This window comes from Sinohyriopsis cumingii, chromosome 16 (genome assembly GCF_028554795.1).
Source record: "Sinohyriopsis cumingii isolate HCF-2022 chromosome 16, ASM2855479v2, whole genome shotgun sequence".
Classification (NCBI taxonomy): domain Eukaryota; kingdom Metazoa; phylum Mollusca; class Bivalvia; order Unionida; family Unionidae; genus Sinohyriopsis; species Sinohyriopsis cumingii.
In genome coordinates, this window is record NC_142976.1 from 60,720,562 (window position 1) to 60,738,980 (window position 18,419).

General features: G+C 36.9%; 1 protein-coding gene across 2 annotated transcripts in view; it reads right to left on the bottom strand.

The window, feature by feature from the left end:
- LOC149780536 (uncharacterized) overlaps positions 1-18,419 on the bottom strand; it is a 72,855-nt gene that overhangs the window by 35,630 nt on the left and 18,806 nt on the right. The window contains exon 1 of one of the 2 annotated variants that reach the window (XM_089937549.1): positions 4,470-4,789. The exons of the other annotated variant lie outside the window; for it this stretch is intronic. Within the exon in view, the coding sequence (XP_089793675.1) occupies positions 4,470-4,545 (76 nt within the window). The 5' untranslated portion in view covers positions 4,546-4,789. Of the gene's footprint in view, positions 1-4,469; positions 4,790-18,419 lie in introns of those variants that run through there. 2 annotated transcript variants of the gene reach the window in all.

Here is an 18,419-nt window from a genome sequence, read left to right on the forward strand (position 1 = left end):
GAAAGCATAGAATTCACGTACGAAATCAGAGAAGTAGCAAACAAAGTTAAACAAAACGTTTCTGTTATAATTGTTTGGTAAGTTTAAGGTAAATGTCCAAACTATTGCACCAAAACAATAAAGTGTGATTTCATTTTCAATGTCCCAACTATTACACCAAAACAATTAAATATGATTTCATTTTCAATGTCCCAACTATTACACTAAACAATTAAATATGATTTCATTTTCAATGTCCCAACTATTACACCAAAACAATTAAGTATGATTTCATTTTCAATGTCGCAACTATTACACCAAAACAATTAAGTATGATTTCATTTTCAATGTCGCAACTATTACACCAAAACAATTAAATATGATTTCATTTTCATTTCATGGGAGTAAAGTTACTCCGATCTTTTACAGAAAATAGTTTTTTTTAGTGCAAAAGCACATATACTCAATGTATCACGCCGAACATTGATGTAGTACAGTTTGCAGTTGATTTTGAGCATAATCAATATACAAATGTTAAAATATTACATACAAAACATCAGCTCAGGGCCAAAATACTGACTTGGCTTGACAGTGTGGCAGACTTAATATCGCCTCTCTTCACCAAAGTGCATTACGAGAGGCAACCTTTCATTAAATGCATTAAATCTAGAACAAAACTAATAAAAGAGACAAATATTTGTAGCATAGTGAACTAAACTGATATTGTGTGACAGTTCAGTAAGAGTGCTAAATCTAGGCTTGCAAAACGAAACCAGAAAATTTCAACAAAATGAATTACCAAACCTGCATATTATATTTTGACAGGAACAAACTTTCTGCCAATATTTATCAAATGTAAATAAATTGCCTTTCAGTGAGCGAATTAAACTTAGGACTACAGAAACGAACACAATATTACAAATTATACACTGTTTTAATGTTTAGTAACGTTTTCAAAATTAAAATCTAAACCACACTCATCTGTATTTTATGGTAGTCTATAGGTATGTTCGCGTATGTGTTGAAGTCTCCTATAGTATTTTCTCTTTCACTCAATATGTGATAGTGGATAAATATGGTTGAGTATGAGTGAGCACTGGGCACTCCAACACTTTTCTTTTCTTTCACACCATGATAGCATATAAGTAGTTTTGCGTGCACAGTGTGCGCATATTCATACCCTTTGCATCGATTTGTGTGTATAGTGTGAGTACATTCCTACCCGCTTATTTTCTTATAATTCGCTGCTAGTGCTCCATGAATTATAACGTGGTATGGTGTGGTAGTCTTATTCATAAGTGGATGATATAAATTTGTAGGGACGTGGCTTCAGTTTGTTTGTAATGGGCTTAACTTCAATTTCATTCCCTTTCTTTTGCATTTTACCCTTTGTATAATAGTAAAGATGTATGTTTGTATAGTTTTTATATATTCCTATCATTTTCGCTGGTTAGTAGGTGTAAGTGCTGGTCAGTTGATGACGGACATTGGTCTGTACAAAAGTGTTGTTGGTTAGTACATGTTGGTAATAATTTCCCCCTGTAATGTTAATTTCCATTTGTACACAAATGCTCATCCTGATGTTCAACCTATCATCATTTTAGTCATTAACATTCCCCTTGTGCCCAGAGTATTATCCTTCCACGAAGACGGCCTGATGTTAATTTCATTTGTACCCAGTGTCACCCTATCTTACTGTCTTGAAACAAGGGCAAACGAAAAAGATAAAAAAACAACGAAGGAACGTTTATTCCGAACGTTCAATAAATGTCATTCATTTACTTGCTTACACTTTGCATTTTTTTAATTTTTTTATATATATTTTCTTTTTAATTTATCTATTTATTTAGCTATTATTGCGTATTTCGTTACGATATTGCATGTCCCTGTTCACTTGCTTTTATATTTCGTGATTCGTGTCACGTTTAATTTATTTGTCGACACACATAGACGAACAGAGGGAAATTTCTGTTTATGTATACTCTGACACAGAACTGTCTCATTTTTCTTAAGATATTAGTTACAACGAACATTTATAATGGAATTAAGTTTGTAATCGTCTGAGTTTGAAAACGGTCTAAAAATGTGTACAATTAGATACCAAAACGGTTTATTCAAAATATAATGATCTTTTGTGTTTACAAGTTCTCACGAACTAGCCCAGGCAAATTGCCAAGCTGTGTACCGGGTAATCTATCCAGGTATGTATTTCTTAAACTCTAGCACATTTAAACTTTAATTTGTTTTGTATACGTGATTCTATGGGTATCAAATCAGAGAGACCATTGTCAAAAGCTGTCTTTAGTTTATTAGGGTCAAATACGTTCGAATACCTAGAAATCTGAAGTAAACAAATATTTTCCACCGCCTTTCACATCCACCGCCTTTCACATCTAGCTCACCACCACTGTCGTGATAAACAACACCATACCGAAAGTCTCGTCCTGTCAGCCCAAACATACTACCCACGCCACTCGGGAGGACTCATATATGCGTGACAATCCTCGGTGGATCAGTGGTAAGCCTAACGGATTAACCACCAGAAAAATGTGGATTCGAATCATGCCTTCTAATGGGCTGCCACCGTGTGTCCGTGGGCATGGCGGTTTATTTACCTCTGCACATTATCACCTTCATCTGTTGAAATACCGTACACTCGCCCCTATTCCCCACCCACCCCAATAAAAAGATAAAATTAAAGTAAGAAAAACAGAAAACTAAACAAAAACCTGAAACATCTGTGATTGATATTTGCATTCACGTAACTCATTCCGCTCATTGATTTTCAACTTTCAGAGTTCGTTTCTTGAACATGTTTCCATTTTTCCAAGCAGCCAGGGAAGAAAAGCTGTTTGCAAATAAAATATTGAGCGGAAATTCAAAGAATCTGCTAAACAAATGTTGATAGCTATACTGTGAATGGGTTTTTAATAGCTTTTATTAGGGGTTGGGGGGTTGGTATGTGAATGTGTGAGTGTGATTTGGATTTGTGACGTCGCTTAAACAATTTTTCATTCATATCGCTACAATGTCTGCAGTGTGGCAGTTATGGAGACGTCTAGCACTGGGGCATCATGCGACATACACGCAAAACGATGTCCTACCCAGTCACATTATCCTGACACCAGGCCGACCAGTCCTAACACTAACCTCTTAATGCGCCTAACGAGGCAGCTGTTAATACCATTTTTACAAGTCTCGGGTATGACTGTGCCGAGATTCAAACCCGCAACATTCTGCTTCCGAGGCGGACGCTCGAACCACTAGGCCATCTGCTCTAAATACTACAGAGATCCATAAGTATGTTCATTTGCAGGGTCTGTATACTACACAGATCGAAGTATTTATATTTACAGGGTCGGTATGCTATAGAGATCCCGAATTATTTTGCTGTGGAAATCCACCACCAGGTCTTAAGATGATAAATAGAAGAGACCCAATTTACCTGCTTGTTAGGTATGCTATGATAGACGGTCAAGGTGTATGTCCGTTAATTTACATGCTTATTATGCAATCAATGATAGACAGTTAAAAGGGGAAACTAGATTAAAATGTGATAAATAATCTAGATAAAGGACATGTTCCTTCTAAATATGTGCATAATTTAGTCAGTTGATGGCACATTCCATGGTTTACTATTCATGTCACCTGTTAAAATATCAGACTTTGCAAGATCACCATTTCAGTCTAACACGCATACTTAATGTGTCGCCATTGTCGCAAGTACGCAAGCGGAAAATGCAAAACGACGGATTTAATTGTTACTGCAAATTGAAGATTAAGACTACAGTGAAATATCGGTGTGTACTGGAATATATCACGAAAATGGGGTACAATTCTCGATAATTGTGTGTGTTCGTAATTTGGATTTTTAACGTAGGTTTAACGAAGAATGCCTAGCGCTGGAGCATCATGTATTATCATGTCCCACCCAGTCATATTATTGTGACAACAGGTCAACCAGTCTGAACACTAACCTCCTAATGCTGAGCGCCAAGCGAGGCAGCTGTAAGTACCGTTTCTATAAGTCTTTATTCGACTCAGCTGGGTTCGACCCGCAACCACCCGCAACCGAAACAAGCGCTCTAACCACTTTGGCCACCGAAGCGTTCCGCTATAAATATGACAGTCTGATTTTGTATATCATAGTCAGTGACAACCAGTCATGTGTTGAGAGTCGCTCCGACTGTAAGGACTCATCCTGGCTCTAATTATGTAGCATCTTACAAGTGATTGGCGTTGTCATAAAACCTTTGTTATTTTTAACGTGTCAGAATTAGATGGAGAGGTGATCGGTGACGACGTTTCATTAATTACGGCAGAATACAATAAAATCACAAATACTTCGGTCGTATTAATGACGTCCACATTGTTTTCCATTAAAAGTGGATTGTCATCCTTAACTGTAGTCAGAAGTATTCAATCTTTGACATGCTTGTCAACTTGCCATACGTACCTAAAAAAATGATGCAAGTAAAATATTTACTTACCCTCCACGCCGTGAGATGGTGCTATTTGGAAGAGAAAAATTGCACATATTCCGGTCAGGATCTCTAAAGAGCTCATGACTGCTGCTTGAAAAAGTGATCGCCTGTGAGGTACATGTTCATACACCCAGCTGAAAAATGTTTGACGGCCTACAAGGATGTGTCTATATTTATACAGTTACTTGAATTGGTTCAGTGGTCAAGGGCAGGAACGTGAATTTTGATCAACACGTATCGTATTACATATAATACAAAGCATAACGCAACCATTACTCTTATTTAACTCGAGCCCCGTGTGTATTTACAAAACTCCAAGAGAGGTTATGTTTCTAACTCAATATGTAAATTGTTGCAGACTATCGTATTTTCTCTAGCGCGTGCAACATAAGTCAAGCTCAAGCCTTACTACTAGTATAAATTCTGAAAGAAGAACACAAACGCAAATAGTGGGACGATCTGGCCAGAGCGTAGAAAACCCAATGATTAACTGACAGCATACACTAGTGCTGTCCAACCTGCGGCCCACTGGCCGTATGCGGCCAACTGGGCAGATTTAAAATAGACCGTCATACCTCGAGCAATTGTTTTTCATTTATGTAAAACAAAAAGTAAATGCCCTTCATTCATAGTATATCTTCTTAACCAGGTAAACAAAGGTGAATTAATTTTATACTCGTTGCTTTTAAGTTTTCTGCTACGGCCCTCGGCTTCAAGAAAAATTTGTCAGTGGCCCATGGTGTCAAAAAGGTTGGACAGCACTGGGAAACACTATCGTAGCCGGATTACAGCTAGCACGGATGAAAGTGACCAATCGGCCAGAGACACTGGTTGGGCAGGGTCAGATATTAGGTTCTACAACTAATTACATGTGCTGGGTAAAACATTTGCATGCGAGATTTACATAAATAGGAAAAATTTATTATGGCACTAGATGTAAAGTTGACCACTACGGTGATAACTGTAGTCAGTTTTTCCACGTCACTCCTTCCCTCCGAAAATAAACCAGGTCTGATTGTATTCAGAAACGTGACAGTTGAGTTTCATGATCCACAGTCATTGCTCTTGATCAAACCAGTCCTGTGAAATTACACCCTTCACCATCCGGATGCCTCAAGACGCGACGAAATAACACTGGTCTACAATTTTTTAGAAGTAGCCTGCTTTAGAGATAAAATGTGCTTTTTAGTATGGATTTTGATGTGCTGAATTCAAATATGAGAATTAAAACAGCTGAATGGCTACTGTTTCCAAGATATTTAAGTTTTTGCATTTTACGTCTATGTATATTTGGTAGGTATTATAGTTTTATTCATAAATTGTAAACGTGGGTCTTTTTATGTATTTATGGTTGCGGAAGATTTATCGATCAGAGCATTAAATTTTGAATTGTTAGAGTCAGCAAGAAAAGCTATGCACTTATCGTACACTTCAGATGAGATATCATCATATCTGATATATGTTAAGACTTTGCGATCTGAGGACAAAAATGGGGGGATTTAAATTTTTTGGTATTTCAGTAGCATCATTGACTCTATCAGGATAATACCCTTCTGTTTCATCGATATAAATAACAACATAACATCACTGTTCCCGCTTAAAATTTTTTAAGATATTGGCTGAGAATTGAATATGCTGTTGGATAACTCAAAAGACCGCGAATATCTGCTTGCTTGTATATATATATATATATATATATATATATATATATATATATATATATATATATATATATATATATATATCTTCCGCTGACAGGTTGGTTTAGGTATCCAGCAATCAATTCTTTAATATTTCTGTATTTTGCTTCTGTCAGTAACTTTCCAGCCTCAAATTTTATAGTTTGTCAACGCAGATTTTGTTTAGAATTATTATATATTTCATAATTTTGATCATTACTAGGTTTTACAGTTATGATATCGGCAAGCTCCTGAATAAAAAAAAAATCTCGTTCGACAGCATCATATGACTCACTCCTATGCTCAATTTTTGATATTGCGTTTAGTGCAGTATTATTGTGATATACGTTATACTTTTCTTTATCGCCATGAGAGAGTCTTTTAGAATTAGATACGCTGTTGTTAGCAAGTTAGTGTCTGTACTATTATCTAACAGCGCCTTTTTGTCATAGTAGTCCATGCCTAGCACACGAAATACTCGACGTTTAACAAATGTGTCTTTGAGCTTACGATATTTAAGAAACTAGTGTTTCCTTGTTTCAGCTAGTTTGTTGAGCTCATCATATGGTAACGAATAAGCTTTTCTACGTCGCAGACGTTAATTCGATTTTAGTAAACTGCATGAGTTTGTAGTGGGAGAGGACTAATGCTACCCGGTACCAGGAAGTAGCTTAGATAAACTTAACCGGCTTGATGCAGCTGTTCTTTATTTTAGCCCTTTTCATGATAGTTGTGCTTGTTGCCTGTCTTCGTCTACGTTTTTGTGTTCATTATGTATTTGCTGTTCAGTTTGTATGTGTTTCTTCGTCTCCTTTTTTTGGAAACGAGAACAATTAGACTTTTTCTCAGCTGTCTTGCTCCACTGCTACAACTTCCATTTGAACAAACCGCCATCACGTGACACTCGCCAGTCAACCCTTTTATGATATGATGGACCTCATTAATTGCTTTAAATGACCCCTCTTTGGCCCTCCACACTACATTGTGGTCCAGACTAGATGTTTACATTCGTCATAACTAAATGTAAACATAAGCCAAAAAAGAAACGTTGTTTCAAAGCTGGCCGGCGTAGATCAGGAAGAAGAATTCCAGTTATCTCCCTTATGCCCTTTCCGGCTCAACAATTCAAAAATTCGACCGTTAATTTAGATAACCTAATTCAAATCCCTATTAATTCGTCAACCTTCGTGTCAACTATCCACGATATACCTCTGAGTATTGCATTATTCAATTCCCAGTCAGTAGGACCACAGCAAAAGCGCACAGAAATAGTTAATTTTATCAACGACCAGAATATTGACGTCTTTTTCCTGACAGAAATATTGCTAAAAACATCAGGCGATGAGCCCAAGAGTGCGGGTCTAACACACACTGGTTACTCCATCAAGTCGTTCCCCCGTAACTCTCGTGGAGGTGGAATTGCTGTCATCACAAAGAACACCATGATCAAACGTCTTAACCACACCACAACATTCAGTTTCGACCCCACATCTTTTGAACTAGTCCAAACCACGCTCACACTGCAGCAAATGTCAGTCCATTTTTCTGCCTATATCGCCCTCTTCCTAGTAGAAAAATCAAGCTGACTGAATCTCTCTTTTTGAAGTAGTTTCCGAATCACATGGAGTATGGAAATTCGCTGTGTGGCAACCTGATTATTCTTGGAGATTTCAACTTTCACTTTGACTGTCCCAGAAACCCAAACACATCAAAACTCATAGATTCCATTAATGTTTTCAACCTAAAACAGTCACTTAACCAACCCACCCATATACATGGTCACATTTTAGACTGGATTCTTCATAGACCTGATGATAACATTCTACGGTCCTCCCTGGTATCCCATGAACTTGCACCAGATCACCTCTGCATTATATGCCATCTTGAATTATCAGTCCCTAACCCTCCACCTTTATCTGCTACTAAAAAAAACCTCTGTATGATAAATAGAACACAACTAATGCATGACATCCAAGAAAACCTAACAACTTGCTTACCTCCTACAGCAGAACAACTCGATAACTGCCTTCGTTCATTGCTCGACAAATATGCCCCAGCTACAAAGTGCAGAGTATCAATTCAAAAGTGTTCTCCATGGTAAAGCAGTGTTAGGGACCAGCTTCTCACTGCTAAAAGAGACTGTCGTAAAGATGAAAGGCCTTGGCGTTCCACCAGACTCACTATTCATAAGCAAATCTATGAAGCCGCTGAGAAGAATGTCACAAATATAGTCCATGCAGCGAAATCAGCGCACTACACTACTAAGATCATGGAAAGTTAGCTGCAAAGAGCTCTTCGAGATTACTAACAAGCTAATATCAAGAAACAAATCTACACCATTTCCAAATACCTTCTCTCCAGTCGACCTTCCGGACATGTTTCCAAATTTCTTCCGTGACAAAGTACAAACCATTATAGATAAGTTTGACACCACAATGTCAATTGACTCGTCGTCACCATACAGTTGGGATACAGAATTTGAGCGGCAACCATTAGCAGTATTTGAACCTGTCTCTATGGATTTCGTATGTACAATCGTGAGAGTGCACCAAAGTTATATGAACTTAATCCAATTCCAACATCACTGCTGCTTGAGTGCTTAGATCCAGTATTGCCTTCACTCACTGATGTTATTATCACCTCTCTCTCTCATCCGGGGAATTCTCATCATTTGTCAAAACTGCCATTGTAAAGCATCTGCTGAAGAAACCAACACTAGACCATAACGATTTAAGAACTACCGCCCAGTTTCTAATCTCCCATTCATACAAAAATATCTTAGAAAAGGTTGTTGTATCCCAGCTTGTATCTCGTCTGAATTCAAACAGTCTTTTCAGCAATATACAATCTGCATATCGCCCTTGCCACTGTACTGAAACTACTCTTCTAAACGTAGTTAATGACATTCTCTCTGCTCTGGATAGCGGAAAGATTAGAGTTCTCACCCTCCTTGATTCGTCTGCAGAATTTGACACGATATACCATGACATATTACTTCACCGTTTCCAGTATGTATTTGTCATTCATGATACAGCCTTACTGTGGTTTAAGTCCTACTTGGCCAACAGGACACAAATTGTGTCTGCAAATGGAATACACTCCAGCCACTCTCGGCTGTCTTAGATCATCATCCAGTGTCTCACCAACTGTATGCTGATGACATCCAAATATACAAATCTAGCCACCCTACTGAAGTTGATGCAACCATCCAAGGTGTAGACAGGTGCATTTCTGATGTGAAATCATGGATGACATGTAACAAGCTGCAGATGAATTATGATAACACTGAAGCCATTCTGATTACAACACAAAGACTTTCTCATTCACATCCTTTACCTCAAACAATAAATATCAGCAACACCATCATTAAATTGACACAATCATTACGAAACATAGGTGTTACTCTGGACAGTAATCTCACATTGCACCAACATGTCATGAGCATATGCAAGGCTGCATATCTTGAGCTGAGACGCATCAGCTCCATTCGCACATATCTTTCAGTTGATGCCACTAAAACACTTGTGTGTTCATTAGTACTTTCAAGACTGGACTATTGTAACTCAATTCTGTCTGGTTCATCTCAATATCTACTTCAAAAACTTCAAACAGTTCAAAACACAGCTACTCGGATCACACTTAGAGTACCACGATCAGAGCACACCTCCCCGATGCTCTGTACCATACACTGGCTATCCATTCGATCCAGAATCAAACACAAAATTTGTTCTCTGTGCTACGTTTCACTGACGGACTCTAGTCCAACATACCTATCCGACCTCAACCATGTTTATACACCAGCATGATACGCTCCTCTTCAGACGATCGTATACTCATTATTCCCACTATGAAAACAAAGTCATATGGACAGCGTTGTTTTGCATACCAGGGCCCATAAACATGGAATGAATTGCCTACTGACCTTAGACATAAAGACAAAGTGATCACATTCAAGAGTGCTCTCAAAACTCACTTTCGACTGCAAAACAAAACTTAAAGACCTAATAATGTTTTCTACCTGAAATATTCTCAGCATGTTTTTTCTTTTTTAATGTTTTTTTTTTAAATTTCATGGTGATTGTTTTTGTAATAATATTATTATATGTTTTGTTTTTTTTTATCTTATAGGTGTTGTCTAATGTTGTAAGGCGCTTAGAGCTTCTAAAGATTAGGCTTATTTTCAAAAGATGAGTTATCACTTCGACCTGGAGATCTAGCAACTAGCTCTGTAATAAATATTCTAAATTTCAACGATGGATTTGGCACGCATTGGGTAGCTCTTTTTATAAACAACTATTTTGATTTGTTTGGGCTGCCACTAAGTGATGTAATATAACAGTACGTGCTATTGTCCAAGCAAAACAAAATCAATTACTCTTCTGATCAACTTCAGCCAGATGGAAATGCAGATTGTGGATATTACTGCGTGATATTTATCAAACAAATGGCTGGGATATAAGCACCTCCGTCCGCATGTGATTTTCTGAAATTCATATTACAAATTACACATAAACCAAACTAGGAAAACGGCACAAATTGCAATATTATCTAACAAGCAAATATAAAAATGACTACGTATTGCCCGAAGTACACAAGTAAAACGGCCAATACAAGACAAAACCATGGAAACAACATGCAAAAATAAACTAATGCTGAAAAGTATATGTGGCGCCTATGGCAGGAAAAAGAGCATTTTTTTTTAAACGGGACTCACTATCGCATGGGCATCAGGGAATGCCAATAACTCCTCATGTTATCTTAGTCCATGATTAAATCATAACAAAAATTCAAAGGCAGTTTGCAAGCAAATCGTGTAAATATAAAGCTGACTACGATATGTACCTCGAGCAAAATAAAATACTAACTTCTTATTAGTGTTCTAATCAGCAAGCTGTAATCGAATCCGACTTAGATATTCACAAGTTTATTGGGAAATTACCGAAACCATGCAAAGGATGGACCCTGCCATGTCATCGTTCGTTATACAGGGCCTTGGAATCCGCTCGATAAACAACTTGATAAAAATAACATTCCAAAACCCGGAAAAAGAGCCGTCCAATGAGGTCTATGAAATCGCAATGCGTCATGACATATGTTACCGTGAGAACGAAAATGGTAAATCTAATCGCGACTGTATTATGCTTGCTGAGCTAGGTGATAAGGAACCTAAAGGAATAAGAGAGCGAATGGATCGTAAGCTAGTGAAAGGTATCACTGGAGCGAAATATAAACTCGGGTTTAGCAAGGAGCATGCGCCTCAGTCCGGACTAGGAAATGTACTTTATGACAATGGGCCGCAGAGTGCTCTCTAACTGAAGGCGCTCGCGTCTCAACTTCATAGACCAGACAATAAAGGTTTCTCTACGAAACGTTGTCGCGAATTCGGTTGATGGAATATGGGTGATATAACTCGCTAAGTACAATAACAACAAAAGATACCTTATGAATGTAGTTGATATGTTTAGTAAATATGCGTTTAGTTACAGATAAAACAGTATAACTATAACTAATGCTATGTTAGGTATTATTGTCAGCACAGAAAGAAAACCACATAAAGTATGAACTGATCAAGGAGCAGAGTTTTTTAAATAAGCTTTTCTAGCCGTTTCTTGAACAAGGCGTCATCACCAAATATATCATAGGCAATGAAGGGAAAAGTGTCATTGTCGAGCGAGTTAATCGCACGCTAAAAGAAAAGATATATAAACAACCCACAGCCAAAAACACTAACAGGCATGTTGATGATCTGCCAAAGATTGTGTCGAATTTTAATAACACTTAACATAAAATACTTGGAATGTCACCCAAAGAAGCAGTTACTAATCCAGTATTGGTGAACGATAATATGTGCAGAAGACACGTCTATAACGTGGGTTATAAAGTTAGCATTTCACTAGTAAAAAAAAAATTCGAAAAAGGATTCACTCCAAATTGGTCCTAAGAAGTATTCGTTGTGGATAACATTTTAACAACAATACGTGTGACGTATAAGCTGAAATATTCAGCGGGAGAAGAAATTGCTGCAAGTTTCTACGATCAGGGTATATTCATCATCGAGCGAGTAATAACAAGAAGAGCTTAAAGAAGTTTGGTCAAATGGAGTATGTTAGGGAGACAGTTTTAACAGCTGGATACCAACTAGTGAAATCAAACATCTTTAATTAAATCGTATAACACCCAGCGATCCAATCCAATCACTATAAATCTTTTCGTATTTTAAATGGACAGAGTTACATTTCACTGGCCTGCACAATGATATAAAATATTGCCCTCGTGTTGTTAGTGCGCACGCTCCCATCAGGTTAATAATCCCACCAAACATAATATCAAATTTTATATTTTTTGACAACCATAAACTTCTAAATGCCCACGATCTATAAATAGCTTTGACATCTCTCTAAATATCTGACGTTCAGTGACAGTAAAATTAAACTTTTTAGTCTTATTAGCAAGGTGATATTCTACACTGTACAGTGATGTTTGCTGCTACATAAATGTGCTCGTCTTGAGGTACTATACGTGGTTCATAAGCTAATTTATCCTTAACCACAGGAAATAGATACATTTCTAGAACAAATTCTAAGTGTAAAAACTCTGATTCTTTAAATCCTGTTGTGATTCATGTTTGTATTTTACAGTATCACAATCAATATCATAGTAATGATCTGACAATCTTTTCGCGAAAAACAAATTTGTTTAGGACGTCTCTTATACATAGGACTTTCATATAATCTACTGTAATAAAATGTCAGATGAAATATCAAATATCGCCAGGACTACAATCTTAAACATAAACCTGTTATGTGATGCTGTTAAGCTGTTTATGAATAATGAAGAAAAAAAACTGAACAGAAGTATGCGAATTTTATCGTTAAATACAATCCCTATTCAGTGTTTAGCGTGCTACGGACAGATTCGGAGCTTACCACGCATAAGGGTCTAAAGATTATAGGCAAGTTCCATATTCAGTTTTCTAATCTAAATATATCTCAGGGATTACAATAAAAAGCTGAGGATAGGCTTATCAATCAAACGCCTACGTCAGGGCACTTTTTCGCTCAGTAACGTGAGGAATTTGCCGATCGTTATATTACATCTAGATCTCGTCGAATTATAATACGGACAGATTAATCATTGCTGTCAGATGAAATATATAAGAAATTATGGAAAAAATAGATGAGTACGCGTCATGATCGGGCTGGAAATTTGAGAAAATAACAGAAATACTGTTTCACACTATGAAATATAATCAATTGAGAGGTAGCTAATATGTCGAGCTGACAACTAAAAAAAATCTCGAAATGTTGTGTATATTTTAAAATGTAATGACAAATTCAATTTTCAATTGGCACTATTAGCAGCGTATTTTCTGCACGAGAGCATCCTTGTCGAGTATCAAATTATACTGGTCATGTAACAACTTAAACTTTAGCGGGATTAAATTTCCAGTCGCTGATAATCATAATTTGAAAAGTAAAATAAACAGCTGTTACCTGGTGGGGTTAACGTGGTTGGTGTCGATGATGATTTAAAATACACCCGATATACAATAGCAAATGTGCATGTCAGCAGACAGTACATTTATTGTTTTATAAAAATGATTACGCGTGGATATAAAAACTTTAAAGGGCTATTCGGATGTTATAACAAGCATAAAGAAAAAACATTTTTATTTCAAGTTCTTGCACGGCTGTAAATCGTAGCTGGTGCTCGATAGACATCTCGAATACTGCTCTAACTTACAGAAGATATATATGCCTGGCAAAGATGATTCAATGCTACAATTTATAAATTGCAGACACAAGATGAAAGTTCCTTTTCTAATATATTCAAATTTCGAGTCTATACTGCTTCCAGTGCTAGGTGCAGAAAATAACCCTGATAAATATTCGACAAGAAAAATACAAGAGCATTCATTGCGGAGAGGCGTATATAGTTGTTTGTGCTGCTGATAAATGTCTATCAAAATCAATAAAGATTTATCTTGGTGCAAATCCTGCTGTCTGGTTTCTAAGAAACCTTATCAATGAGATTGATTTTATCCTGCTGTTACGCGCTAAGACAAAAAACAAACATGAAACTGCTACCAATAAAACAAGAAGCTGATTTTACTGCAGCAGAAATATGTCATATTTGTGAGAGGGCGCTTTTGCCTCACGATCCCGCAAAAGATGACAGTCATATAACTGGAACGTATTGCGGTCCAGCACATGAGAAATGTATTTTAAAATATACTGCACCGGATTTCGTTCCTTTTGTCTTTCACAATTTCGGAGGATATGATTCTCATATTAGAGCTGAAGCGTTCGGTAATAAAGATATAATAAACCGTCTAAAATTGATAACAGCGATAAAATAAAGTGTATTCCTAATAACGCTGAAAAGTACATGTCAGTAACACTAGGCAAGATAAGATTTGTTGATAGTCTTCAGTTTATGACTGTATTGCTGGACGAGCTAGTAAAACTCTGCGGTAAGTTTGATAATTCGACTGAATATTTCGGTGAAACTACTAACAGTTTATGCACAAAAAAGGTGTTTTCCCCTACAAATATTTTGATGATTGGAGCAGAGTTGATGAAACCTGTCTACCTGACAAAGATACGTTTTATTCTAGGTTAGATCTTGAGAGTGTCAGTGATCGTCATTATGTTCATGCTAGATAGATGCGGGATTCATTCGGCTGTAATGACTTCAGTGATTGTGATGACTTGCATCTTATCACAGATGTACTGTTGCTCGCAGATATATTTTAATTTTTCAGAGATGTCAGTGCTTATAACTACGGACTTGACCAAACTTGGTATTATTCAACACCCGGACTAAGTTGGGATGCATTAATGAAACACAGAAAAAAAATAAAACTGGAATTGTTAACATGCCGGGATATTTTCAACTTTATAGATCGTGGAATCCGAGGCGGAATAAGTGTCATAACAAAAAAGTATGCCAAGACCAATAATAAGTATTTACACGACTACGATAAGACAGCTCCACCACGTTTTATATCTTATCTTTGATGCCAATAACTTATTTGGCTATTGCGTGTCGGAGTCTATGCCAGTCGGTCGGCTTAGGTGGATCAGTGCAAAACAGCTTTTTGATGAAACATAAAACTACAATGGATGATATTGTTTTATTGAAGGTTATCTTGACTATCATGTTGAGCTTCATCATAAGCATAATTATTATCCATTTTGTCCAGAATCAATGCCTATCGACTAGAGTTTATTATCTGATGAGCAGAGAAATTATTCGCAGGGTAAATATGTTGCAATCAATTCAGTTGTTTACAAACTAGTTCCTAATCTGCTTGACTAACGGAGATACGTTTTGCATTATAAAAATCTTAAAGAGGCACTTGATCATTGTCTGGTATTAAGAAAAGTTCATAGAGTGCTAAAATTTAATCAGTCATGTTCGATGAAAGGTTATATGAACATTAATATTAGCCGAAGAGCAGTTGCGAAAACTGAATTGGAAAAATATGTTTTTTTCAAGCTCATAAATAAAAGCGTCTTTGACAAAACTATGGAAAATATCAGAAAGTGAGTCAATATTGAGATCGTTAATAACGTGGAACGTCGTAATGAACTTATAGCATCTGATGATTTTGTTAGTATCAAAATATGTTATGAAAATCTAGCAGCCATTCAACAAAGAATGACAAATCTAAAGTTGAATATGCCAGTTTATCTCGGTATGGCAGTACTTGAGACATCAAAGCGGTTAATGTACCGATTTCATTACGATTTTCTTAGGGTTAATGCAGAGCTGTTATTTTCAGATACTGACTTCCTAATGTACAAGATAGAATCTGAGATATTTATCAAGAATTTTATGATAACTGAGAGCTGTTTGATCTTTAATATTATCATAAAACAGCGGATTATAATGCAACCTCAATATAAAAAAGTAATAGGAAAATTGAAAGATGAGACAAACTTTTTTTCCCCTATGGTAGAGTTCATCGGATTGCATTGTAAATGTACTGTCTAAAACTGTCAGATAACAAAGTTAAGAAACGAGCTAGGGGAATAAAAAGAAATGTAGTCGGTAAGGGGATAGGATTCTATAATTATAAGGCTGCGCTAGACGGGTTTTCTAGCTATGTAAAAATGAGGACAATAAAATCAAATTGTCATAAAATTGAGACTGATGTTATTATAAAATCTGGTCTCAGTACTTTTTATGATAAAATATACTGCTCTGATAGGATCAATACATTTGCTTTAGGATATAAAATGTCTGATGTTGACTTTAGCAAGGTGGATTTTTTAGATTGGTTATTACAGTAAATTTTATGTGACTGTCAGGTATACTGGAGTGCAAAGCACTCTAATTTTGCGTGAAATATTAATATAATTCGGAAGCGATTTCACGTGAAAACCACAGTAGTGGGCATAAAGGGGCGTATCTCAGTTGTTGTTCAGCTTCAGATTCCATCATTCATTGTTTTTCCTAAAAAAAAACAAGTACTGTCCAAACCCAGTCATAGATCTATTCAGACATCCAGTCAAAGATGTATTTTAGTCATTTCTGAGTAGTATATGGGGCCACCCTAGCGACAATGGGAATTAGCATTACAGAACCCCTTGGGCCACTCTAGCGACAAGGGAAATTTAACATGGAGAAAAACCCTGGGTCATTCTAGCGACAAGGGGAATTGAACATGGAAATTGAACATGGGAATGTCACCTGGGGATCAGTGGGAATTAAACATTGGTAACGTCATAGGTTTATAGGGTCAAAACCTTTTATAGAGTGAAATGTATTTGTAGGGACAAAGGGTTGATAGGGACAAACATAGACATATAGAAACAAACAAATACACATTCAAACACACAGAAAAGAGGACAGAAATATTCTAAAGAAAGACTCACAGATAGAATAGAGACTCGATAAAGAAAAGTCTGTTGCATGGGTTCAAAACATTTATTCAAGTACATATATACATGGGCTCTCTGGCCTGTGCTTTGGTCTAAGCACTATCCATTTAAATACATAAACATTTGAACATAAAAGAAACATATTTACGAGTTGTTTAGTTATTGACTCTAGTAAACTAATGTTTAAAATTAACGTTCACTCCTTTCTAAAATCACTTCATATGCAACGAATTTACATTAAATGTTCGTTTATAAGAAAAAGTTAAAACAAAGCAAGTAACAAACAATCAAATAAGAGAAAGTTCGTGTTTGTCTCTCTATCCGTTACACACGTTGTTTAAAATCTGGTCAGCTACCACTTGTGTCCCAGCATAGATGTTTCCGATCTCGTATTCCCTGTCAGTCGTAAATCTGCTGTTACGTCCATCGTGCTAGGTACACTTATCGGTAAGCAGATCAAGAGCAGTGATCGTCTTCTTCCCATGGAGGTACAACATATGCCATATGAATAGTCACTTTTCCATCGGTGATGTCAAATTTTTCTCTCACCGACCGCACGTCTTCAATAGCCCTCAAAAGTTTGGAAGAAGTTATTTCTGCAGGTGTGCTAAATCCGAGACATACAGGAGAGTTCAAACTGTCGTGATACATAGATAGGCTCAAACGACCTTCATTTTTGACTTGGCAATGACAGTGAGTCAAGTAGATCCGTAATGAAACCTGATACTTCCTCGGCTGGAACGTCAGACGCGAAGTCTTTAAATTTCACCGTGTAGGTGTAAGTTGTCGTTTTAAATTTTCTCGAGGTCGCTGTCTGGGTCATTTGGATGCTAAAATACTCCTTTAGGTCTATTGAATCCTTTCCCTTTTTGAACGCACTTTGCTGTGACGGTATGGTGATGAAAGAGGTCAATGATGTTTGTTCCTTCTCTTTTTTTCTTCTGCGTAGAGTTATTCATCTTTCTCGTCGCTTGTCCTTGCAATGAAGTGTCGTTCTTGAAAGTCGTCCCTTTTTATACTGGGTGATATCAGCATGTCCATAAGGTAAAGTTTTGTGGTCTGGAAGTTTCACTGGTTGCACGTAGTTTGTCATGGCATTAGTACATAACAACTAAGATGTGGTATTGCATTGGTGATGTGATCGTGAGGCATAGAATCACACCCGAGTTTCTCGTTGGACTTGAGTCTAACGCTCTATACTTGCTGTTTGAAAGGATTCATTTTTGTCGATTGGTCTTGGTAGTGACAATGAACTATTGGTCTTGGACGTTGTCCCTTTTTATATGCCGACCAATATCGATGTGACCGTACGGCAACGTAAAGTGATTGGGAAGTCTCACTCGCTTCTGGTACACGATTTGATAGATTTTTTCCAGGGGTCAACTGAC